Here is a 25,896-nt window from a genome sequence, read left to right on the forward strand (position 1 = left end):
TTAGGTATGATCGAAACCAGTCATTAGCTACCCCTCTTATTCCTAATGATTCTAATTTATTTAATAGAATCTTGTGGTCGACTGTATCAAAAGCCTTAGAAAGATCCAAAAATATGCCTGTGACACACTCATCTTTATCAAGAGCATTAAGTACAACTTTTGTGAATTCTACTATGGCTGACTCCGTATTTTTGCCACTTCGAAAACCAAACTGTGATTTGCTTAAAAGATTGTATTTATTCAGATAATTCATTAATCTGTCTTTCATAATTGCTTCTATTATTTTTGAGAATGCTGACAGCAGGGAAATGGGCCGGTAATTTTCTATGTCTTCTGCATTACCTTTCTTAAGCAAAGGTACAACTCTTGCCTGTTTTAGCTGCTCTGGAAATGTCCCTGATGTGAAGGATTCATTTATTATATTTGTTAATGGGCCTTGTATAATCCCTATGCATTGTTTCAGTACACACATTGGTACATCATCTAAGCCTTCTGACTTTTTATTTTTTAGCTTTTGAACAGTTTTATTGACTTCATTCTCTGTGGTTGGAAGTAACATCATTGTATCTAGTGCAACAATTTTTGCAGGTGTTATATTTGTTTTGGGGAATTTTTGCTGTAACTTCTCTGCAATACTTGAAAAATGCTCGTTTACATAGTTTGCTAAGTGTTGTGGATCATTTATTACCTTATCCCCCTCCCTTAGCAGTATGTTATTCTGCGTTTGTTTGCCTCTCCCCGTTTCCTTTTTTATAACATCCCAGACTGCTTTGCTTTTATTCTCTGCATTATATATTATTTTGTCATTAAATGACTTTTTTGCAGCGATCAGCACCTTCCTATAAATCTTTTTGTATCTATGATAGAAATTTAAGAATTCTGGATCATTGTGAATCTTTTTCATGGAACTGAGGTGTTTAAGTGTTTGGGAGGACTTCTTAATACCTGCTGTTATCCATCTGTTTTTGTGAGATGTTGATACAGTCATGCATACTTTTGGAAATGCTGTTTCAAAGTTCAATTTAAACAATGTGGAGAATTTGGAGAATTTCATATTCACATTGGTTTCCTTATACACTTCATCCCAGCTTTGTTTTTCTAGTGCTTTTGAAAAATATTTTATTTTGATTTCTGATAGATGTCGTTTATAGGCTTGTAGTTTAGGGAATGATTCGATGCCTGATTTTACTGTTGTTATTTGACAGAGATGGTCTGATAGTCCGAGATCTTTTACAGCTACATCACATTTTTCCCTGTCTATATTTGTGGCCACATGGTCAATTACTGATGCAGTCATTGTAGTAACCCTTGTTGCACTATTGACCAATAGGGACATGCCAAAACTTTGAAGGATATTTATGAAGGTGCTGCTGGATTCATTTATGATATTAGTGTTGATGTTTATGTCCCCACACAGAATTATGTTGACCTTTGTACTTGAGACTTTATCTAGAACTTCTGTTAATTTATTGAAAAAAGTGTCCACACTACCACTGGGAGATCTATACACACACAAAATAATTAATTTCTTGGTGATATCGAGCCCTGATAATTCAATAGCTGATATTTCAATGTGTTTGTCTTCACTTACTGTACTGAGGTCATGTCTAGATTTGAACTGTGTTCCTTTTCTGATATAAATGCATGATCCTCCACCCCTTGAAGTAGTTCTGCAGTAAGAGTTTGCCCTTTCATACAATGATAATGTCTGCAGATCTCTTGGTAACAATGACTTGCTAATGCATATCTTGAGACTGAAGTTAACTTGCTTCGTCATTTTATTGCTAATGTTCAATAATGCAGATTATGTCTACATTTAGTTTGTACTGGAGTAATTCTTCCAACATGATAATTTTATTTGTGAATGACTAAATATTATGGTGTAATACAACAGAATCTGGGCATTTAGAAACTTTAGCTGAAGTGGTTTTTAGTTCTTTACCTAATGGCATTTCTACTGCAGCATGTACTCTAAAATATTTTCTGTGTCTTTTTTGTGTGTGGCTTCTGCTTTCTGGTGACAATTGATACGTGAGTTAACTTCTGGAGCTTGTACAAGTTTTGCTTCTTGTATCTCTGTTCTCTTGGTAATTTGCATTTGGCCCATGAGATTGTTGTTTGCAACTTGTCTCAAGCACTTTGTAATCTCTGTTTTGTTTGACACTTATCCTTTTATAATCACTCTTCCTTGAAATGCAAGTAACTCATTTCCAGATACATTTAAATTAAATCCATAGACTGCATGGAACAAATGCCCCAAGCTGCTTATGCCTACAGCAGTGACATTCTTATTGTAAGTACATACTTCAGTGATGAACTTGTTTGCAATACTAATTTTTTGGTTCATATATGACCAGGATGGTAAATCATGATGATGTGGGATATTCAGGACAAGTACATTTGCACAAATTAAATTATTTAAACATTTCCTCATTTATGTAGTAATGTTGTATGTCTGGTTTCTATAGATGTTGTTTGACTCGCCTATTGACACAACAAAATTGTTTGTATTCAAACTAGCTGTCAGTTAATTTTTCTAGGTTTTTTATTCTACTCAGTGAAGTCCCTGGCTTTACAAAACCAGATCCCCTGAAATTACACATTCCCATCAACACGGCAGAATTTTCATAGCCATGACTAGTGCCTAACACATAGATTCTTTAGTATATTTTTCCATGAATATTTCCATAATTTGGTAAATGAGATGACTTTTTAGCCTATTCTGGTTTCAGCTTTTTGTATACATTACTTTGTCATGAAAGCTTTATACTGAAAGTTTTGGATCAAGGCAGTCAAGTAGAAGAAGTATTTCTTGATTTTCAAAAAGCATTTGACTCAGTACCACACCTACACTTATTGTCAAAAGTAAGATCATATGGCATATCAAGTAAAATTTGTGAATGGACTGGGGACTTTTTAGTAGGGAGGATGCAGCTTGTTATAATGGATTGGCAGTAATTGTCAGATGTAGAAGTAACTTCAGGTGTGCCCCAGGGAAATGTGTTGGAACCACTGCTGTTCATGTTGTATGTAAATGACCTTGCAAACAACATTAATAGTAACCTCAGACTTTTTGCAGATGATGCAGTTATCTATAATGAGGTACTGTCTGAAAGAAGCTGCATAAATATTCAGTCAGTTCTTGATAAGATTTCAAAGTGGTGCAAGGATCAACAACTTGCTTTAAATGTTCAGAAATGTAAAATGGTGCATTTCATGAGATGGAAAAATGTAGCAGCCTGTGACTATTATATCAACAAGTCACAGTTGAAATTGGCCAACTCATGCAAATATCTGGGTGTAATACTTTGTAGGGATATGAAATGGAATGATCTTGTAGACTCAGTTGTGGGTAAAGCAGGTGGTAGACTTCATGTTATACTGGGGAAGTGCAATCAGTCTACAAAGGAGATTGCGTACAAATTACTCATGTTCCAGTTCTAGAATACTACTTAGGTGTGTAACACCCTCACCAAATAGGACAAAGAGGGGATGCATACAGAGGAGGGCATCATGAATGGTCACAGGTTTGTTTGATCCATGGGAGAGTGTCACACAGATATTGAGGGAACTGAACTGGAAGACTCTTGAAGATAGACTATCTCAAGAAAGTCTATTAACAAGGTTTCAAGAACTGGTTTTAAATGATGACTCTAGGAATATACTATGACCCCTGTGTATCACTCACTTAGAGATTGTGAGGATGAAATTAATTACTGCGCACACAGTGGCATTCAAACAATCATTCTTCCTGTGCTCCATATGTAAATGGAATGGAAAGAAACCATAATTACTTGTATAATGGGATGTATCCTCTGCCATGCACTTCAGGGTGGTTTGCTGAATATAGATGTGAGTGGAAAAAGCAGATGCCAGACTCAGATTCATAGGGTGAATCTTAAGGAAAAGTAACTCAACCACAAAGGAAGTGGCTTATAAAGAACTTGTTCAACCAATTCTTAAGTATTGTTCATCTGTTTGGGACTCATACCAGATAGGACTGATAGAAGAGATAGAGAAGATCCAATGAAAAGCAGCACTTTTCAACACAGGAACGTTTAGTTGGCATGAGAGCATTACGAAACTGCTCAACAAACTCTATTGGCAGACATTACAAGAGAGGCACTGTGCATCACGGAGAGATTTACTATTGCAATTTCAAGAGAGCACTTTCCGGGCAGAGTAGGACAACACATTACCTCCTACTAGATTATGTCTCCAGTTATGGCCATGAGGAGAAAATTCCAGAAATTAAAGCCAATACAGAGGCTTACCGACAATCATTCTTCCCACACGCTATTCACAAGTGGAACAGGATTGGAGAGCTCAGTTAATGGTACAAAAAGTACCCTGGGCCACACACCATTAGATGGCTTGCAGAGTATTATGCAGATGGTGCTGTTTGATAAATGAAAACTTCTTTATACTTCATTTTCTCATAGTTTAAGCACTTACGAGGCATTCTGCTATTTCGTCTTTGAACCTTTTTAGTATATTGTATCTGACTTTATATTCTTGCACTCCTGTTACTACAAAAAATGAGTGGACAAATTGTGGCCTGTGGGCCAGATCTGGCCCATGACTGATTTAAGTCGGGCCCAAAGAAGAAATCTGTGAGAGTGAGTGAAGCACTCGGATTGTACTCCCCTCAGAACACATTTTTGCATATTTCACCTGATGCCTGGCTCATCTTATTCTGCATCCTTATTCCACATGTGCACAATGTTATTTTGCCAGTGCTAGGTATGACTAAAGAGAAACACATTTCCAGTGCGAGTGTGAAGTTATGGTCCATGTGCTCATATACACATGGAGAGTAGTGAAAACAGCTATGGCATAAAAAATTACTGACTACTTGTGGAATGTGCCAATTTGAATGACAGCTGCAAGGGTCACAATTTCGTGAACAGGCTGGTTTTCTGTTGTCAGTTAGTGGATAAAATTCTGTACTAGATATTTGTTAATTTTGGGAAAGTGGTTTTGCACATCTTTACTGACTTTATTTGCAAAATGTCTGGCATTAAGAAGAGGAAAGTGGATGCTGAACAATGCAAATTCCAGGAGGAATGGATGGAGGATTATTTTATCATCAGGTAGGAAGATAAAGTGCTTCCTTGTTGTGCCATGAGTCACTATCTGTTGTGCAGGAATATTATATGAAGAGGCACTTTTATACAAAACACATTACCTAACAACAGCTTACAGGCCAGTTGTGGAAGGACAAACTTAAAATATTAAATTGTCAATTTGTTCAAGCAACAGTAAATGTTTGCTAAACTGAGGACACAGTGCAACAACTTGGTTAAAACTAGTTCTATAGCAAGTAGAAATTTGCCAAATCATTAAAGCCTTTTGGTGAAGGTACATCCGAATAAGGATAAATAATTCAAACAAATAAGTTTATCTGGGCAAACAGTTGTTTGCTGAATTGGAACAATGGCTGATGGCATTAAAAAAAGTTTTTGTGTTCTTGCTATCACATTCAAAGCATCTGCAATTGCTTAGGATGAGACCCTGATTTGTCAGACACAGCTCAGTTACTAATTTTTGTTTGGGGTGTAGGCATTAGAGCTACTAAAAGAAACCATTATTGATGAAGAAAAAGTGAAAAAAAGTCATCGAAAATTTCTATCTCCAGTGAAGTCAATTCACTGGAGTTTGTTGCAGTTTTGTCAACTCATTCGAGTTTTTCTAATGGAGCTTTGCTTTGGTCAGTTCACAAAAAGGTTTTACTGGTCTATTAAATGAGAAATCTGCTGCATTAAATATTGTGAAAGTCAACTTAACAGATCTCCACTGAATTATTAACCAATAAAGCTTATGTGCTACGTCAATTAACATAAAAAATGTCTCAGATGTAGTTAACATGAGCACAAATTTTATAAAGACTCACACATCAATTCACTGCTAGTTCAAACAGCATTTTGCAATGGAAATTTTTAAGACAATTGTTGTAAAACAATAATCAATCTTCATGATGAAACTTCCTGGCAGATTAAAACTGTGTGTCGGACCGAGACACGAACTTGGGACCTTTACGTTTTGTGGACTAGTGCTATACCATCTCAGCTACCTGAGCATGACACACAACCAATCCTCACAGCTCCACTTTTGCCAGTACCTTATTCCTACCTTCCAAACTTCACAGAAGCTCTCCTGCAAACCACGCACATCTAGCATTCTTGGACGAAAGGATATTTTGGAGACATGGCTTAGCAGCCTGGAGGATGTTTCCAGAATGGAAGTTTCACTCTTCAGCACATTGTGCACTGATATGAAACTTCCTGGCAGATTAAAACTGTGTGCTGGACCGAGACTCAAACTCGGGACCTTTGCCTTTTGCAGGCAAGTGCTCTACCATCTGAGCTACCCAAGCACAACTCACGACCTGTCCTGACAGCTCCACTTCTGCCAGTACCTCGTCTCCTATCTTCCAAACTTCACAGAAGCTCTCTTGCAACCCATGCAGAACTAGCACTCTTGGAAGAAAGGATATTATTTATATTGGTGTGTTACACCAAACATGTTATTGACATGATATACAGGTAGTACATAAGTCTGGGAGCACTTTCAATTATTTATTGCACAAGACCCAAACATTGTACAGATATCATACATATGTCCTTTTGAAGAGAAACCTTGAAAGACTTTTTTCATGTATACTGCTACAGCGTAGTTTGGTAATTTGCCGATAATCGCGCTAGTCGCAAACATGGCGAGTTCAGGTCTGGAGTGAGCTTTCTGTGTATTGAAGTTCGACAGCTGTTTCATGAAATGGCCTCCCTGATCACCAGATCTCACTCTGTATGACTTTTTTCTGTGGGGACACATTAAAGATCTGGTGTATGTACCGCTTCTACAACATGATGTAGCCGAGCTCCAGGAGAGAACACAGGAAAAGACTGCCACAATTGGTGATGCCATGCTGGGACGGGTACAGCAAGAATTTGATTACTGTATTGAGGTCTGCTGGGTCATTTATGGTTTGCATTTTGAATATTTGTAGAAAAAAAAGAGAAAAAATCTTTCAGTGTTTCTCTTCAAAATGCAATATGTATGACATTTGTATAATGTTCAGTTCTTGTGCCGTAAATAATTGAAAGTGTTCCCAGACTTATGTACACCCTGTACTATTGACTTTATGCATTAGGAGTGCTGCCACCATGTCACACTAAGAGGTGGCTGCCAAGCTTAAGTAAGTATGTGAATCCAGCCCACTTGTCACCAGAGGTTGCCCTGCCCATGCCTGTTATAAAAGTTTTTGAGACATAATTGTCGGCCAGTAATCATCTTCATGAGAAATGTCAATGCTCATAATAAACATATGTAAAAGTACATACACAATAAAAACATTCAGAACTAATAGTTTCTTTCTCAGTGAATATAGGGCGATAGATTGGGAAAGAGTAAAAAGCAAGGGCAGCTCACTCGGATGCCAGAACCTGCACAACAGATGAGTCCTTCTCATCATGGTGTCTAAGTAAGCCGTCCTTCCTTTTTACTCTTTCCTACTCACTGAGGAAGAAACTATTAGTTCTGAAACTTTGGATAGTGTGTGTACTTTTATATGTGTCTATTAGCAGTACTGACATTTCTCAGGAAGTTGAGTGCTTGTGACAAAGCACGCTGGGATATTTTTATTTACCCTCTTGTTTTGCCAGTTGCCTCCTTAATATTCATTTTTTCATGTCTGTCTAATTAATGTTAACATAAATGAGTGTAATATGTATTTCCATAAAAGGGAAAGGTTGGCCCTCAATCTTAAAGAATATAACACCAGATCTAATTTTGTGCTTAGTTTTATGTGTGTAATTGATTTTCTAATTTATTTTGACTATTACTAGTTAACATCTTTTGTTATAGGGTGAAATCAGTAATTGTTTCATGCTATTGTTGACTTATAAACAAATATAAATTCTGTACTAATTATAAACATTTGGAGGAACAACTAATAGCATTCTTTAAGTATTTATTTGGCTCTATTCAAAAACATGTTAGCAAAGCCAGCTGTTAATTAATTCCAAAGTAATTACCAGTTTTGTCAAAAGTATTGTTTGCATAACTATATCTGTTAATTCCATCATTTAAACAAACAATTCAGCCTAACTCTTGTAGTAGAAGAAACTGTTAAAGAGACAGATTTTTTCAATGTATTCAATTAATTAAATGAGTTAAGATTTAATTGTAATTTCAGTAAATTAAACATTGAGCAATGTGTAGTTTCAGTGCCTACTATTGTGATAATATATAAAGGCCCAATTTTTGGTCTCAAGACAGTCAGTCCACGTATGAGTTTCAGACAAGTAACCTGTATTGGTTAGATCAACAACAATGCATCAAGTTAACTGTGATATAAGTGTAATAGGCTGTGTGCTAAAACAAAGTGCCTGTTCAATACGTACCATATTATTCGCTGAGAACTGTGCGGTTAGGTTTTTACTGCTTGTAAATGTTCAACAGTAATCTATTGTAGCAGTATGTTGATGTTTGCTTGTAACCTATTAATGAGGCTTATCAAAAGTTAAACAACAGTGCACTGGATGTGTAACTGTGTATTATTGGGGAGTTGTGAACAGTGAAAGCCAAGCACTGTGAAATGCAAAAGAGTACCTGTCGGCTACATAATTAAAAGTAGTCAGTGTTTAACTTCCACCCCCCATTTTTCAGCCAGTGTAGCAGTGCAGTACGCCGACACTGAGGGCAATCAACCAAGAAACAAAGCAGGCGAACGTCACACATGGTGCCCTGGGTGAGGAATATTGAATGTGGGCACAATAAACTATGTCTCGCGAACTTTGAACAGTGAACTCAAGAGCAATACAGTGATGCAACAACCAATCAGCACTTGGGTTTCACAGTCACAGTACGACAGCAGCCAATCAGCAAGCGGGTGCTATGGAAGCAGCTATTGAGTACAGCTATTGAGTACAGGAGCAGCCAACCAGCACGCTGGTGGACACAGTGACTGGGATAAACAAGATGCCTTGCTGAGGGAATTACAACTTGTAGCAGCCATGCAGAAGACAAATCGAGATGACAACCGCAGCAGCAGCAGGAAACAAGTGAATGAGAATAAGGTAATTTCACACCAAAAGCAACTGTCAGCTACATCTTTTATGGAGTCAGTGTCAAACTTCCACCCCCCCCCCCCCCCTCCCTATTTTTCAGCCAATACAGCAACACAGTACGTTGACACTGAGGACAACCAATGAAGAAATAAAGCAGGCGAATGTCACATGCTGACCAACAATTGTGTCTCAATATTTTGTAGTTTTCTCATGATAGTTTTACTTTTTATACAATTAACCACGCTTCTGTTAGCATTGTACATTCAGTTGCTCACTGCAGTTAATGAGCTTCAAGTAAGTTAGATCTGTCTCTATGTGGCACCTTATAACCTGATTCCATATTCCAACCATTTCTTCCATCATTTTATGTTTATATGTAGTTTATAAGCTATAAGGATGTCTACCTTCAAAATGTTGGGAGAACAGATTACAATGAAATTAACCTATTTTTGATGCTCCTCTTTCCAAAATCTTGATTCAGGTGGTGTTTGTATACTTCATTTGATTCATTCTTTATACTTCTGCTGTATAATGTTTCCTGTTTATTACATCAGATCTGTTGTTTGAATGTGTTGTTATTCTGAACTGAGACCATGACCTGACAAGCCACTGAATACAGACTTTGTATCCATAACACTCTTGATTCACTGACTGCCTGGCTATATCACCGTCGAGGAATTTTATTTTGGAGAATAAGTTAGAAGCAGACATTAAAATGCCAAATTGTCTTCATTATTATATACAATAAGAATTAATGTGAAAGAGCTCATGAGGTTTCAGTCTCCTGTTTTGTTTACAACATTTTATTGACACATTTCTATGTGTTTCAGAGAGCAATCTGTGCTTTGTAATGATCAGCGCTTTTCCGCTTGGTAAGTCTTGGAATCTTTGTTTTTAATATAAAGCTGTACTTTGGTGCACATACATCGAACAGGGTGGCAGAATGTTCAAAATCAAGTCAGGCATTGAAACTACTCTTCCTTTCCTAACAACATTGTGAAATAAGTTTACATCTTTCTATATTTATACTAAAAGTAAATGTAAGATGCTAAGATGCATGACAGAGGGTACTTTTAACTTCATAGATAGTTTTCCATTCAATTCACAAATGGAGTGTGAGAGAAGTGATGGTTTACCCCATGCTCTGAAAGTTGTTCTTAGTCAATTCTGTCTTTTCTTAGTGCCTATGGGAGTAGTTTCTGTGACCAGAGAAACATTTTTTTATACACTTATTTACTGACCTCCTCCTTCACCACCATTGTAACACTCTCCTGGATAAAATAAGTCTGCAACATTCATAGTTCCATTATTTATCTATGTTTTCCAGGCGCCACTACAAGAACTTATAAATTTGTCCAACAACATCCTGGGTTAACACAATTCCAGGCAGTTTCAATTACTACACTTAGTTTCTGTACCCTAATGTCCATCATTACTGATAGACAAGTGGTAAAAGCGCAGGTGAATACATTATAGTTCACTGTATATTTCGCTCCTTTCTGGATGCCTGAAACAAGAACAATAGGTATCTCCATTCCTACATATTGAGGGTGATTTGAATGGTATATCATACCAGGCATACCAGCAAGGTTTTATAGCTGGAGATACTGCCCATCAATGAGGCAGCTCAACATGCCATATATAAGCTGAACAATGCCTGATTAATGTGGTGAGGAACGTGCAAGCCTTCTTCGAAGAACAGAGAGTATGTCTGCTTCCATAGTGTGCACCATGACCTGGCATACTGACCACTGAACTTGCCTGAGTTCTGCTCAGTCAGCAACTTTTTCATCAATGTCCTACAGTCAACGATTCTTTGAAGGACTGCATTTGAATAGTGTGAGGTAAAATTCTCCAAACTGTCTGATCAAAAGTGTCCAAGAATACCTATGTAATGTGGGATTTACCACTAGTTATAACGAGAGGTGGAGCTGCTGTATAAAAGGAAGTATGGAGAATTGTGTTGCCAAGCAGAGAAGCAGTAACAGCAGAATTAGTTGTTCAGATGTGCCCAGTGTCTTCGAATATGGAGTAGTCACTGGATGTAACAAGAGTAACATCAGATATATTTCAACATTTCTAAAGCTGCCCAAGTTGACTGCTGGTGATGTGACTGTGAAGTGGAAACATGAAAGGAAGAATCAGAAATTAAAAAAGGCCAGGCAGATAACCTCTACTTGCAGACAGGTACAACTGAGCACTGCGGAGGGTGGCTGCGAAACATCAAATGAATTCAGCAGAAGGAATCACTCATGAGTTCCAAAGTTCTACCAGCAGTCCAGCCAGCACAATAACTGTGCATAGGTTTACAATGGTCAAACAGCTCCTCATAAGCCACACATTTCTGCAATCAGTGCTAAGTGACGCTTGACATGGTTTAAAGAGTGATGCCACTGGAGAGTGGATGACTGGAAATGAGTAGTCTGCAGTGACAAATCATGCTATATTCTGTGGTAATCCAATGGAAGAGTTTCAGTTTGGCAGATGTGTCAAGAATATTACCTGCCATCATATATAGTGCCAACAGTATTAAGCAGAGGAGGTCATGTTGTGGCATAGAGGTAATTTTCATGACTAGGGTGTGGTCCCCTTACTGTGAAGAAAATGCTAGATGCACAAGGCTATGAACACATTTTACAGCACTGTGTACTGTGTACAACAGAGGAACTGTTCGGAGATTATGACTGTTTGTATCAGCATGACAACCCACCCTGTCATACAGCAACATCTGTAAGACAAGAGTTTGTGAACAACAGCATTCCTGAATTGGGCTTGGCTGGCCAGAATCCTGACCTGAACCTCATGGAAAACTTGTGGGATGAGTTAGAGAATAGAATTTGTTCCAGAGCTCAATGTCCAACAACATTACCTTTTCCAGTTGTGGCTGTCAAGATGTAATGGGGTGCTATTACTCCACAGACATTGAGATTCCTCACTGAAAGTGTTCTCAGCAGAATTTAAGCTGCTGTAAAGGCAAAGGGTGGACACACCTCTCACAGTGTCCAGGTACTCTCGATCAGGTAGTGCATGCAAGTATTATTTGGTTCCATTTCATAATATTTAAAGGCTCTCATCTTACCATACAAGGGCTTCACACAATTGTGAATTCCCAGAGTCAGATATTATGTGCACTTCTAATCTGGGCCACAAAGTTCAATTCAGTGCCTTATATTATTCCTGATGTTGCAGTTTTCACAAATATTAGAGTATTTCATTTACTGCTCACCTGCTTGCCTCGGAATTCAATCTGGAAATTCTTAGCAGATTCCTGTGTCACTCTCCCACCAAAGTCAAGCTGATACACCTGACTGCTCTCATTCCACATGGGAGCTTTGTTGTGCATCACGAACTCTCTGCGCCGTGGACTCTGAGGCGTTGGACTGCCGTCAATACCTTTGCCACGTTTTAGCTATGCAACAAGTGAGAAACTTAGAAATAAAAAATTCACTTGCACGTCTATGAACTTCTATATATATTTGAAGTCAAAATTTTGATTTAAAAAACTGCAGAATTTACATGTTTCCATTATTTCAGTAATATTAATGGCATTTAAACTTTTGGGAAGAAAATATTTTGATAACATGTCAAAGTACTTAGAATGTATGAAATGTGTGTCTATTAATTTTGATCTTCTCTTATTTCTTTTGCAAAAAAAGTCCACAGTAATTTATTGTACATTTAAATACAAAACTAGTAAAGCCGTTTCATTCTGCATTCAAGGAAAAGGTACTGCAGCTGTACTGAGACTGAAATGAATATAACTATTTTTGCATCAAATACTGTTGGCATAGGAGAAAGTATATCAGAGGAATCAAATTTGACTTTATAAAATTATACATATACAAAATTCAACAAACAAAAATAGATAAAGTAATCATATCACTCTCGTATCTGCATGTACAACCAATTATAACATATACCAAGACTTACTTAACAAACAATAATGCTGAGGCAGTGATCAACAGAAAACATTTACTTCTGAACAGGCTCATAACTAAGGAATGCCACTCACAGATGCACATTGGATATGACACATGATAGAGGAATGTATAGATAGCTTATTTTTTCATGGTAGAGTAGTAGATTTATCCTTCAATTTCTTTTGGACAATATACTAAAATTTTTATGCATTATTTAGCAACATTTGAACTGCTGTGATTTCTTAGTATGATTAAAAGATGGCTTATCTCCACTACATTGACAACTCAGTTATTATGCACAATATTACAGTGGCATGAATCTTACCAAGTATTATGAGTGAAGGTCACACACACTATCACTGCCTGTAATCAAAGCAATAACAACACACTTTTGGTTTGAGTCTTAGCTGCAAGCACAAGCAAGTCCAGTGAACAGCACATAATGAAAGAGATTTAGTCGGTTGTCAAAAATTATTGAATAAAAGGCGAATAGTCAACTCTGCTGTTCATCCAAAAAAATATCTGTTCTAATTAGTTTTTAATATATACCCACAATGCTGCAAAATGTAGAGATGAATTTTAAACATTCCCCGTGGGAAAAATATATCTAAAAACAAAGATGATGTGACTTACCAAATGAAAGCGCTGGCAGATCGATAGACACACAAACAAACTCAAACATACACAGAAAATTCAAGCTTTTGCAACCAATGGTTGCTTCATCAGGAAAGAGGGAAGGAGAGGAAAAGACGAAAGGATGTGGGTTTTAAGGGAGAGGGTAAGGAGTCATTCCAATCCCGGGAGCAGAAAGACTTACCTTAGGGGGAAAAAAGGACAGGTATACACTCGCGCACACACACACACACACACACACACACACACACACACACACACACACACACACACACACACACACACACACACACACATATATCCATCCGCACATACACAGATGCAAGCAGACATTTGTAAAGGCAAAGAGTTTGGGCAGAGATGTCAGTCGAGGCGGAAGTACAGAGGCAAAGATGTTGTTGAAAGACAGGTGAGGTATGAGTGGCGGCAACTTGAAATTAGCGGAGGTTGAGGCCTAGTGGATAACGAGAAGAGAGGATATACTGAAGGGCAAGTTCCTATCTCTGGAGTTCTGACAGGTTGGTGTTAGTGGGAAGTATCCAGATAACCTGGACGGTGTAACACTGTGCCAAGATGTGCTGGCCTTGCACCAAGGCATGTTTAGCCACAGGGTGATCCTCATTACCAACAAACACTGTCTGCCTGTGTCCAATCATGTGAATGGACAGTTTGTTGCAGGTCATTCCCACATAGAAAGCTTCACAGTGTAGGCAGGTCAGTTGGTAAATCACGTGGGTGCTTTCACACGTGGCTCTGCCTTTGATCGTGTACACCTTCCAGGTTACAGGGCTGGAGTAGGTGGTGGTGGGAGGGTGCATGGGACAGGTTTTACACCGGGGGCAGTTACAAGGGTAGGAGCCAGAGGGTAGGGAAGGTGGTTTTGGGATTTCATAGGGATGATCTAAGAGGGTACGAAGGTTAGGTGGACAGCGGATAGATACTCTTGGTGGAGTGGGGAGGATTTCATGAAGGATGGATCTCATTTCAGGGCAGGATTTGAGGAAGTCGTATCCCTGCTGGAGAGCCACATTCAGAGTCTGATCCAGTCCCAGAAAGTATCCTGTCACTAGTGGGGCACTTTTGCGGTTCTTCTGTGGGAGGTTCTGGGTTTGAGGAGATGAGGAAGTGGCTCTGGTTATTTGCTTCTGTACCAGGTCGGGAGGGTGGTGGTGAGATGCGAAAGCTGTTTTCAGGTTGTTGGTGTAATGGTTCAGGGATTCCAGTCTGGAGCAGATTCGTTTGCCACGAAGACCTAGGCTTTAGGGAAGGGACCGTTTGATGTGGAATGGGTGGCAGCTTTCATAATGGAGGTACTGTTGCTTGTTGGTGGGTTTGATGTGGATGGACGTGTGAAGCTGGCTATTGGACAGATGGAGGTCAACGTCAATATCCTTTCTTCTCGTTATCCGCCAGACTTCTGTTGTCATGACCAACTCTGTCCTTGCAAATTATCAACAGTGAGCACAGTATTCAAAGAACGCAGGATTCCATGCTGGCATACATCATATGAGACCTTGATATAGAGCTATTCCTCTATTGATGGAAGCAACTGTTACTTGTGAACTGCAGAACCAATGTTCACCCCAACTCATTGAAATATGTTAAGTTGTCCAATTCACATGCACAAATATTGTATGGATATGATCGATAGGACTGACGAAACTGAACTGAAACTAACAATTTTACAGAATGATCAATGCTTGCTCTCAATACTGGCAACATTTTAGATTCTATATCAGCTTTATGAATGCTATTTACAGTCTGCAAATGTGTAGTCATCTTTGTAATTTATGTACCACTGACTTTGTAAGCTTCCCCATCAGAATAATTTATGATTCTCTCTTGGGTTTGCAGATGTATTTTCCAAGTCAAGTTCACACAATATTTTGGGGGTCTACCTGGCCATCATCTTCAGGTGATGCTCCTGTTATTGAATTGTTGTGAAGCTGGAATCTCTGTATAGGCCAATGAAGTGTCTCAGTGCATGTGCTAAGTGCAGTGAGTGCTGCCCCCATTGCAAAGGATATTATAATCACTGCCAGTGAAAGAGGCAAATAAAAGAAAAGTACTGCTGCTATAGTTAATCATCAAAGTCTTGTCCTGAATGAGAATGTCATGCTTTAATGCAGGTCAGCACAGTGTTCCATGACTTGCTCAAAGGATAGCCCCTGTCCCTATTAAGATGATCATGTGCCTGGCAGAATGATGGTACTCCGTGGTATAGAATTTACTGCTCACCTGCACATACTGACCAGTATTTGCTTTTGATTAGCTGTCAGTCCACTGTATCAATGCACCGGGATCCTGAGGACACTGGTCCAAAGACTGTGTACCATATCTGATGCAGAAAGATTACTGCATGGAATCAAACACCTGAAGTCACTATTCAAACAAAATGGATTCTTAGAGAAACTGATCTGTTGTGTCATAGAGTTCAGACCACAACTGGAAGTACAACAAGATGGAGGAGGAGGAGATTAGTGTTTAACGTCCTGCCGACAAAAGTCCATTAAAGACAGAGCATAAACTCGGATTAGGGAAGGATGGAGAAGAAAAGTGGCTGTGCCCTTTCAAAGGAACAGCCCACCATTTGCCTCATGTGATTTAGGAAAATCATGGAAAACCTAAATTAGAATGGCCGGACACGGTTTCATCATATGCCTTCCTACCATGTGCTGGGAGTATATGAAGTAAAATAAGGACAATTTTTAGAGATTATAGCATAAGGACTGTTTCATAGAGTAGCCAAGGCTAAGCTCTTTTGAGTTCTGTTAAAGATGACCTGTGGCTAAGGAAGCCTGCTGTTTATCAGATTTCATGTTACTTTGGTAAAGCATACACTGATCAAACTGCTCATATTGCTGAGGACAGGTGCATGGAGCAATGCTGCCACACAAGTTTCCAACAACAAAAATGCACAGTGATGGAGCATATAATGAAATTGTGTGTGTGTGTGTGTGTGTGTGTGTGTGTGTGTGTGTGTGTGTGTGTATACCTGTCCTTTTTCCCCCTAAGGCAAGTCTTTCTGCTCCCGGTATTGGAATGACTCCTTACCCTCTCCCTTAAAACCCACATCCTTTCGTCTTTCCCTCTCCTTCCCTCTTTCCTGATGAAGCAACTGTGGGTTGTGAAAGCTTGAATTTTGTGGGTGTGTTTGTGTGTCTATCAACATGCCACCGCTTTCGTTTGGTAAGTTACATCATCTTTGTTTATATCTGTTGTTTCAGGCATGTCCGTAAGATTAGACACTATTTTGATCCAACAGCCACTATGAATTAAGACAAAAAAGAATGAAAGACACTGACTGCAAGTGGGCACTGATTTAAATCAGTGGGGAAAGTTGAAAATTTGTGCTGGGCCAGGATGTGAACCTGAGCCTGGGTTCGAATCCCAGCCCAGCCCAAATTTTCAGTTTTGTTCACTGATTTAAATCAATGTTCACCTGCAGCCAATGTGTGTAATTCAATTTCTTTTTGTCTAAATTAAAAGTGACTCATTTCTCCAGTTCTGAACATAGTTATTTGGTGAGTTTTCATTGGTTGTCAGGTAAATACAGTCAATGGTGAGTCCTTTCCATTTATTCACAACTGGTAAGTCCTCTGCCCGATTACCAGCTTGTGTGGTATTGCTTGAAAAGTACGATGAGTCAGTAATGAACTAGATCTCAAACATAACTTTTGCTCTTCGGAGTCCGCAGTGAAAAATATGCCTTTCAATGATATGATTATTATGAATAAATCCAACTACACTGCTACATAAATTGTATATATTTATCTAATTCACAATGAGCCCATTTTGGTAAATTGTCATCGTTAGGTCCTATGCAATGTCGTTGCTATCATGTCCTGTCTGTTTTAGAATTATTACTTTCTCTCAGATGTACCGTGGAGTTGTATGTTGGATATTACTTGTTTTCCAGATGTCATCCAAGCTGTCAGAAAAATAGCATATATGGAATACAGGTAATATCTGACATACAACTCCGATGTACATCTGGGAGAAAGTAATAATTCTAAAACAGACAGGTTATGACAGCAACGATGTTACATAGCACCTGACGATGGCAATTTGCCAATATGGGCTCATCGTGAGTTGGATAAATATAAACAACTTACATAGCAGTGTAGCTGGATTTATTCATAATAGATCTAAAATAGCCCCCTCTGCTGCTTTGGGTAGAGTAGCATCAGTTAGATGAGAGTCAGCAACTGCATTGTCTCACCTGAAGATAACAACCAGGTGGTAACATGAGCTGAAGATCCAGCAGAAAACCTGAGAAGGGTTCACCTGTCAAAAATTACACTGCATTGCTAAAAAAAACCTACGGGAATTTCCCTGTAGTACCACCCCTCCAAAAGTTACTTCACCATAAAGAAAATGGGGAAAAGCAGCAGAGGGGCCCTTTTTATAGTCAGTTGTTGTTCATAGGTTGCAATTATTTCATCTGCTGAATTGACAGCAGTAAGCATCACCCATAGACTGCAGCAATGAAATTGGGCTACCAAGTAAATTAAATGAATGAAGAATAGTGTCAAAATAGAGCAGATCAGAATCATTAATAATTTTTTAGTAATTAAAGTGCAGGTAAAGAAGTGTGCTACTGGTAAATGGAGCTATTTAAATCCTCCATACTACAATCAGTGTTTTGTCATACTTTGTTTTTAAGTTATCTTAATAGCTCCAATTGCAGACAGACATGGGAAAACAAATGTTTATGATTACAGGCCTACTTATTGAAATGTAGTGGTGTATTACAAGGATTAACTGTAGGAAAATGGCTTGTACAGCACAAAGAAATGTGGACATTTTACTAATAAAACTGTTAAATATTATACTACTCACTTTTTGTCGCAACTGTGCTTTTTGGAAACTTTCTAAATCCCTATAATTTCTTCCATTAAATATTTCATCTCCTGAGTGGACGATTTCGTCGTCAGAACTTTCTATACTTTTGTTCTTGCGCTGTCGCCTTGACAAAAGTGGTGAATTGAGCAAATGCTTCCTGAAAAGGAAAAGAGGGTTATGATAGCAATTGTGATTAGACATTCATGTTCACAAAAACAAAATTAGGGTGTGAAGGAGCAGATAAATACTATGACATGTAGATAATGCTACATTTCTCCTCCTTACCATATATTTCCTATTCATGTCAACAGTAAATAATCGTGAAAAAAAGTAAATATAGTTGAATTTATAGCCTTCCTTCCACTGCAGGTTAATCGCTACCAACCACTGAAGAAAGTCAGGAACACTGAACAATTTTTGGTTGTATAATTCTGATACAGAACATATTTCAAGAACACAATATATTTGTTGTTCTATGTGTGATACACAGTACTTGCTGTAGACACAGAACATTCTATAAACACGATTAAATGTTACCATATGTCAGGAGGTGTCCAAAACATTTAGAGCTAATATCATACAGATATTTTGAGTTGAAGAACCAATGGTTGAATATGAATTTGCTGGTGTTACGATGAATTGACTGAGACGAGGAACTGAATGAATATATTTGTCAGTTGGTTACTTTTCACAAAAAACAACTGCTTGCCACATCGAAGATGATGGTAATGCGATGTACGAGCAGAAAAAAAAAAAAAAAATTATCTGTCCATGGTGGACTTCACTGTTGTTTACATTTCATGACTGGTTATCAAAGCTAAAGTGCTGATCGTTACAGGAGTTTACAGACTACATTTAATCTATAATGCAGTAGACTGTAGTGCACAGAAAGCTGAGCGAATGAATAAGGAATACCTGAGGGCAAAAAAAATCCTACAAAATTGGGCTAAGCTAGCATCAAACCACAGACAACTGGTTAAGTTTTCTGACAATCAGTTGTTGATGCACAACAATTTGAGGAAAAAGCTGTTGCATTGTTTGGTAAAGGATTCATCAATGAACACCTGCCAATTTGCCAGTGAAAATTGGGGTTGGTTATCATCTGTGCATGGTACCAATATGTTCTAAAAATGCCGTCTGCAAAAATGTGTTTGTTCAGGGGCTCATAACTCAGCCTCTATTGATCACAGACATGTAGGGGTCAAGTGTTTTGGATAGCCCTTGCACTAGTTACCATTTGTATACATATCAGGAGATTGGGCATGCTGTAGCTATCTTGCAGTAAAAGATAAAAATTTAAACATTACAGCACAGACAAACTGAATAAATCGATTGGTTCCTTTGCATTAGGTGTGGCCTCGGGTGGACCGTAGGTAGCTTATAAAAACACCTTTTTTTTCACGGGTGGTTCTTACGAAAACCCTGAAAAACATTGATTTTTGGATACGAAAAGTACAAACTGTGTGGATGGCCACTCCAATAATTTCTATTCATGGTAGATCTACGAAATTTTTACCATATGTTCTCATGCCCCCCCACATGAACCATGGATCTTGCCATTGGTGGGGAGGCTTGCGTGCATCAACAACACAGATAGCCATACCGTAGGTGCTACCACAACGGAGGGGCATCTGTTGAGAGGCCAGACAAACATGTGGTTCCTGAAGAGGGGTAGCAGCCTTTTCAGTAGTTGCAGGGGCAACAGTCTGGATTATTGACTGATCTGGCCTTGCTGTTCTGGTAATGCGAACAGTTGAAAGCAAGGGGAAACTACAGCTGTAATTTTTCCCGAGGACATGCAGCTTTACTGTATGATTACATGATGATGGTATCCTCTTGGGTAAAATATTCGGATCTCCGGGAGGGGACTATCCCTTAATCGGGCAGGTAGGTTAGAAAATTTAAAAAGGGAAATGGGTAGGTTAAACTTAGATATAGTGGGAATTAGTGAAGTTCGGTGGCAGGAGGAACAAGACTTTTGGTCAGGTGAATTCAGGTTTATAAATACAAAATCAAATAGGGGTAATGCAGGAGTAGGTTTAATAATGAATTAAAAAATAGGAGTATGGGTAAGCTACTTCAAACAGCATAGTGAATTCATTATTGGGGCCAAGATAGACATGAAGCCCATGCCTACTACAGAAGTACGAGTTTATATGCCAACTAGCTCTGCAGATGATGATGAAATTGATGAAATGAATGAATTGATAAAAGAAATTATTCAGGTAGTGAAGGGAGAGGAAAATTTAATAGTCATGGGTGACTGGAATTTAAGAGTAGGAAAAGGGAGAGAATGAAACGTAGTAGGTGAATATGGATTGGGGCTAAGAAATGAAAGAGGAAGCCACGTGGTGGAATTTTGTGCAGAGCATAACTTAACCATAGCTAACACTTGGTTCAAGAATCATCAAAGAAGGTTGTATACATGGAAGAACCCTGGAGATACCAAAAGGTATCACTTAGATTATATAATGATAAGACAGAGATTTAGGAACCAGGGTTTAAATTTAAGACATTTCCAGGGGCAGATGTGGACCCTGACCACAATATATTGGTTATGGACTGTAAATTAAAACTGAAGAAACTGTAAAAAGGTGGAAATTTAAGATGTGGGACCTGGATAAACTGAAAGAACCTGAGGCTGTACAGAGTTTCAGGGAGAGCATAAGGTAACAATTGACAGGAATGGGGGAAAGAAATACAGTAGAAGAAGAATGGGTAGCTTTGAGGGATGAAATAGTGAGGGCAGCAGAGGATCAAATAGGTAAAAAGACGAGGGCTAGTAGAAACCCTTGGGTAGCAGAAGAAATATTGAATTTAATTGATGAAAGGAGAAGATATAAAAATGCAGTAAATGAAGCAGGCAAAAAGGAATACAAACATCTCAAAAATGAGATCGAAAGAAAGTGCAAAATGGCTAATCAGAAATGGCTAGAGGACAAATGTAAGGATTTAGAGGCTTATCTCACTAGGGGTAAGATACATACTGCCTACAGGAAAATTAAAGAGACCTTTGGAGAAAGGAGAACCACTTGTATGAATATCAAGAGCTTAGATGGAAACCCGGTTCTAAGCAAAGAAGGGAAAGCAGACAGGTGGAAGGAGTATATAGAGGGTCTATACAAGGGCGATGTACTTGAGGACAATATTATGGAAATGGAAGAGGAAGTAGATGAAGATGAAATGGGAGATACGATACTGTGTTAAGAGTTTGACAGGGCACTGAAAGACCTGAGTCGAAAAAGGCCCTGACAGTAGACAACATTCCATTAGAACTACTGATGGCCTTGGGAGAGCCAGTCCTGACAAAACTCTACCATCTGGTGAGCAAGATGTATGAGACAGGCGAAATACCCTCAGACTTCAAGAAGAATATAATAATTCTAATCCCAAAGAAAGCAGGTGTTGACAGGTGTGAAAATTACCAAACTATCATTTTAGGAAGTCACAGCTGCATAATAATAACGCGAATTCTTTGCAGACAAATGGAAAAACTGATAGGAGCTGATGTCGGGGAAGATCAAATTGGATTTTGTAGAAATGTTGGAATACGTGAGGCAATACTGACCTTATGACTTATCTTAGAAGAAAGATTAAGGAAAGGCAAACCTACATTCCTAGCATTTGTAGACTTAGAGAAAGCTTGTAACAATGTTGAATGGAATACTCTCTTTCAAATTCTGAAGGTGGCAGGGGTAAAATACAGGGTGCGAAAGGCTATTTACAATTTGTACAGAAACCAGATGGCAATTATAAGAGTCGAGGGGTATGAAAGGGAAGCAGTGCTTGTGAGGGAGTGAGACAGGTTTGTAGCCTATCCCTGATGTAATTCAATCTGTATATTGAGCAAGTAGTAAAGGAAACAAAAGAAAAATTCAGTGTAGGTGTTAAAGTCCATGGAGAAGAAATAAAAACATTGAGGTTTGCCGATGACATTGTAATTCTGTCAGAGACAGCAAAGGACTTGGAAGAGCAGTTGAATGGAATGGACAGTGTCTTGAAAGGAGGGTATAAGATGAACATCGACAAAAGCAAAACAAGGATAATGGAATGTAGTCAAATTAAGTCGGGTGACGCTGAGGGTATTATATTAGGAAATGAGACACTTAAAGTAGTAAAGGAGGTTTGCTGTTTGGGGAGCAAAATCAGTGACCAAGTAGAGAGGATATAAAATGTATACTGGCAATGGCAAGGAAAGCGTTTATGAAGAAGAAAAATTTGTTAACATCGAGTATAGATTTAAATGTCAGGAGGTCATTTCTGAAAGTATTTGTATGGAGTGTAGCCATGTATGGAAGTGAAACATGGACGATAAATAGTTTAGACAAGAAGAGGATAGAAGCTTTCAAAAGGTGGTGCTACAGAAGAATGCTGAAGATTAGATGGGTAGATCAGATAACTAATGAGGAGGTATTGAATAGAATTGGAGAGAAGAGGAGCTTGTGGCACAACTTGACAAGGAGAAGGGATCGGTTGGTAGGACATGTTCTGAGACATCAAAGGATAACCAATTTAGTACTGGAGGCAGCGTGGAGGGTAAAAATCGTAGAGGGAGACCAAGAGATGTATACACTAAGCAGATTCAGAAGGATGTAGACTGCAGTAAGTACTGGGAGACGAAGAAGCTTGCACAGGATAGAGTAGCATGGAAAGCTGCATTAAACCAGTCTCAGGACTGATGACAACAACAACAACATGTTCTCATGATGACATTCTTGGTGAACTTTAAAATTTCTTTCAATGTCCTTATCCACTCCCGATATCCAGATGTTCAAAGTTTTCGTATTCGTGCAGAAAATTGCGAAAACCAGTTTTTGGCTATTTTTGACCCATGGGCTGCAACTATCAATATCCTTTATCAAATACATCCGAAAAACCCTGGTTTTTCGAATCCCAAAACTACCAATTGTGGAATGGCCACTTCTGTAACTTCAATCAATGAGAAATTGTCGAAATTTTTACCACATGTTCTTAAAATGGTGTTTTCGTGGAACCTTGATACTTTTTTCAACATTGTTATTTATTACCAAAATCCGGAGGCTCAAAGTTATCATGCTTATGTATGTAAAATCTGGTCTGTGGCGGAAAAGAAGTTTTAACTCATATAGTGAACATATGGCAAAGGATTCTAGGGTCATCGCAGGGGTTCTGAGATCACTAAACAATGTTGTCAGTCAGTATTTTTGCTCCGACGAAACTTTATGACTCACTCTCTCTGTATAACGGTCACTTTGTGGTGTTTATCTTATACTATGCATAGGTATTTATTTGTCGTTGATATGTGTCAAAGTACACTAAGGAAACTTTAAAGGCCTATAGAATTCGTTTTATACAAACCAGCGGAAAATGCTCCTGTCAGGGCACTAAAAAAGCAAATATGTGCATCTTCAACAGACTGACAAAAAATGGGGAACCAGCCACCTTCAATTCTCACCATTCCTCAATCCACCAAAAATTTTATGACATTTTCGGTATTTATTGTCAAATATTTGTCACTATGATTTCTGCAGATGCACACACACAAACACACAGAGTGCTGAAATCTCTCTTCTCCCTTTGTAATCCAATTATCAATGATAATTTATAATAACGTAAGATACATTCTGCGTAAATCACTGACGATATTTTTCAGTCTCTCCTCTATTAACTGTCTGATTTACATTCACTTTAGACTTTAACTTTTATCTTTAACATGACCACAAGACTAGAGCCCCAGATTCAACAGACTCTACTTTGATGCCTATTCACCACACATTACAAAGCTGTGCTGCACCTCAAAGAGAACCTACGGCAGAAGAATTGTATACCGCCCCTAGCTAAATTGAGAGTTGCACTGAGAACTGGCCTTAAGAATGAATTGGAAAGACTTTTTCGGTTTCATCTGGATTGGTGTATCAATCTGAGTCAAATGATCTGATCTAATGAGATGCTATCACACTGTCCGTTTGGTGTATACCTGTCGCCACCAATCCTGAACCGTGTTTTGGGGAGACTGCCACCTACCACCATAGTTAGGTTTTTCCCCATTCCATAAATGCTGCATCATGTCTCCACAGCCAGCTGCTGAAAGCTTGCTGGTGCAAAATACGTAACAATATCAACAAATGGTTTATGCTCTACTGATGACATGCCTGTTGGTCCTTGAGGAAGCCGTCTTTACATTATCTTATAAAAAGTATCCAGACACCTATTAGTGAACATTGACATGGGGTATATCTACTCTTTGCCATTATCGTATTAAGTGCAAAAGGGGACCACACCCTAACATCTAAGAACAAGTCTATACCAGAACACCCCCGCTTCAGTAGTTCAATGTTGCCACTACACATAATGGTAGGTTGCGTTCTCCAGGCATCTGCAAAACCCAAACCCTGCCACAGAGTAAAGTGCAATTCATCACTCCATATCAGTTGTTCTCAGCCATCCAATGGCCAGTGGTGTCACTTTTTACAGCATATTGAGTGTCGCTTAGTGTTGACTACAGAAATGTGTGGCATACGAGGAGTGCTCGATCACTGTATATCGTGCTTTTTCACTCCCAACTCACTGTTCTTATGCCAGCTGGACTGCTGACAGAACTCTGAAACTCATGAGGAATCCCTCTTGCTGATTTCATGGGATTCTTGCAGCCATCCTACACAATGGGCGACAGTCCTTGTCCATCAGTGTGTGAAATCCCACAGATCTTGGTTTCACTCTGGTTGCTCCTGGGTGTTTCCACTCTACAATCACATCACCAGCTTTAAAAAGGTTGAAATGCCTCTGATGGACTTGTTACTCATGTGACATCCAGTAGACAGCCCACATTCGAAGTCACTGAGCTCTTCTAATCAACTCATTATGCTGTTACTGCTTCTCTACTGACAATAAAATTTTCTCCCTCTCACTTTATACTGGGAATGCCATCTCCTGTTACATTTAGTGGTCAGTTCTGATTTACATAGGAGTGTCGAGATATTTCACAATTTTTAACATTTTAATGAATGGACAGCAACTGATATTGTTTATATAAGAATATACAGCCTACAGTTGCAGGTTAATTTTATCATTTACCTAGGTTTCAACATTAGTAATAACATTTCCTTCAGAACCTGCAAAAAGTTAATATTATAATGTGCTAGTAAATTATATTAGCTATTTTCATCCCACAGGATGCAATGTGTAGTACTTCCATAAAATATTGTTTAAATGTTTGCCTAAAACAAGCCATGTCCTAAGTCAACTTTATAAAACTGGTGCATAACCATAAGGTTTTGTCACTTCTATTAAACAAGCTGTAGCAAATTCACTTTAAGCCCATTGTATGGGCCTCGTCGTGTGACTAGAGACTGCGGTCCGCAAGGGCTTCGCGGTCTGCCTCACAGATGGTGGTGCACATGCCCGAGATGTATAGAATCAAACTCTTATTATGCACGCGTCAGATGAATTGT

The 25,896-nt window shown here is 38.7% G+C and overlaps 1 protein-coding gene across 2 annotated transcripts in view; it reads right to left on the minus strand.

The window, feature by feature from the left end:
• Window positions 1-25,896, minus strand: part of LOC126282200 (tubby-related protein 4) — a 1,357,172-nt gene that overhangs the window by 23,236 nt on the left and 1,308,040 nt on the right. For both annotated transcript variants that reach the window (XM_049981737.1, XM_049981746.1), the window contains 2 exons: window positions 18,464-18,623; window positions 12,295-12,477 (listed from right to left, as the gene is read on the minus strand). In XM_049981737.1, coding sequence (XP_049837694.1) covers window positions 12,295-12,477; window positions 18,464-18,623 — 343 coding nt within the window. The remainder of the gene's footprint in view (window positions 1-12,294; window positions 12,478-18,463; window positions 18,624-25,896) is intronic.

This window comes from Schistocerca gregaria, chromosome 1 (assembly GCF_023897955.1).
Source record: "Schistocerca gregaria isolate iqSchGreg1 chromosome 1, iqSchGreg1.2, whole genome shotgun sequence".
In the NCBI taxonomy this organism is placed as follows: Eukaryota; Metazoa; Arthropoda; class Insecta; order Orthoptera; family Acrididae; genus Schistocerca; species Schistocerca gregaria.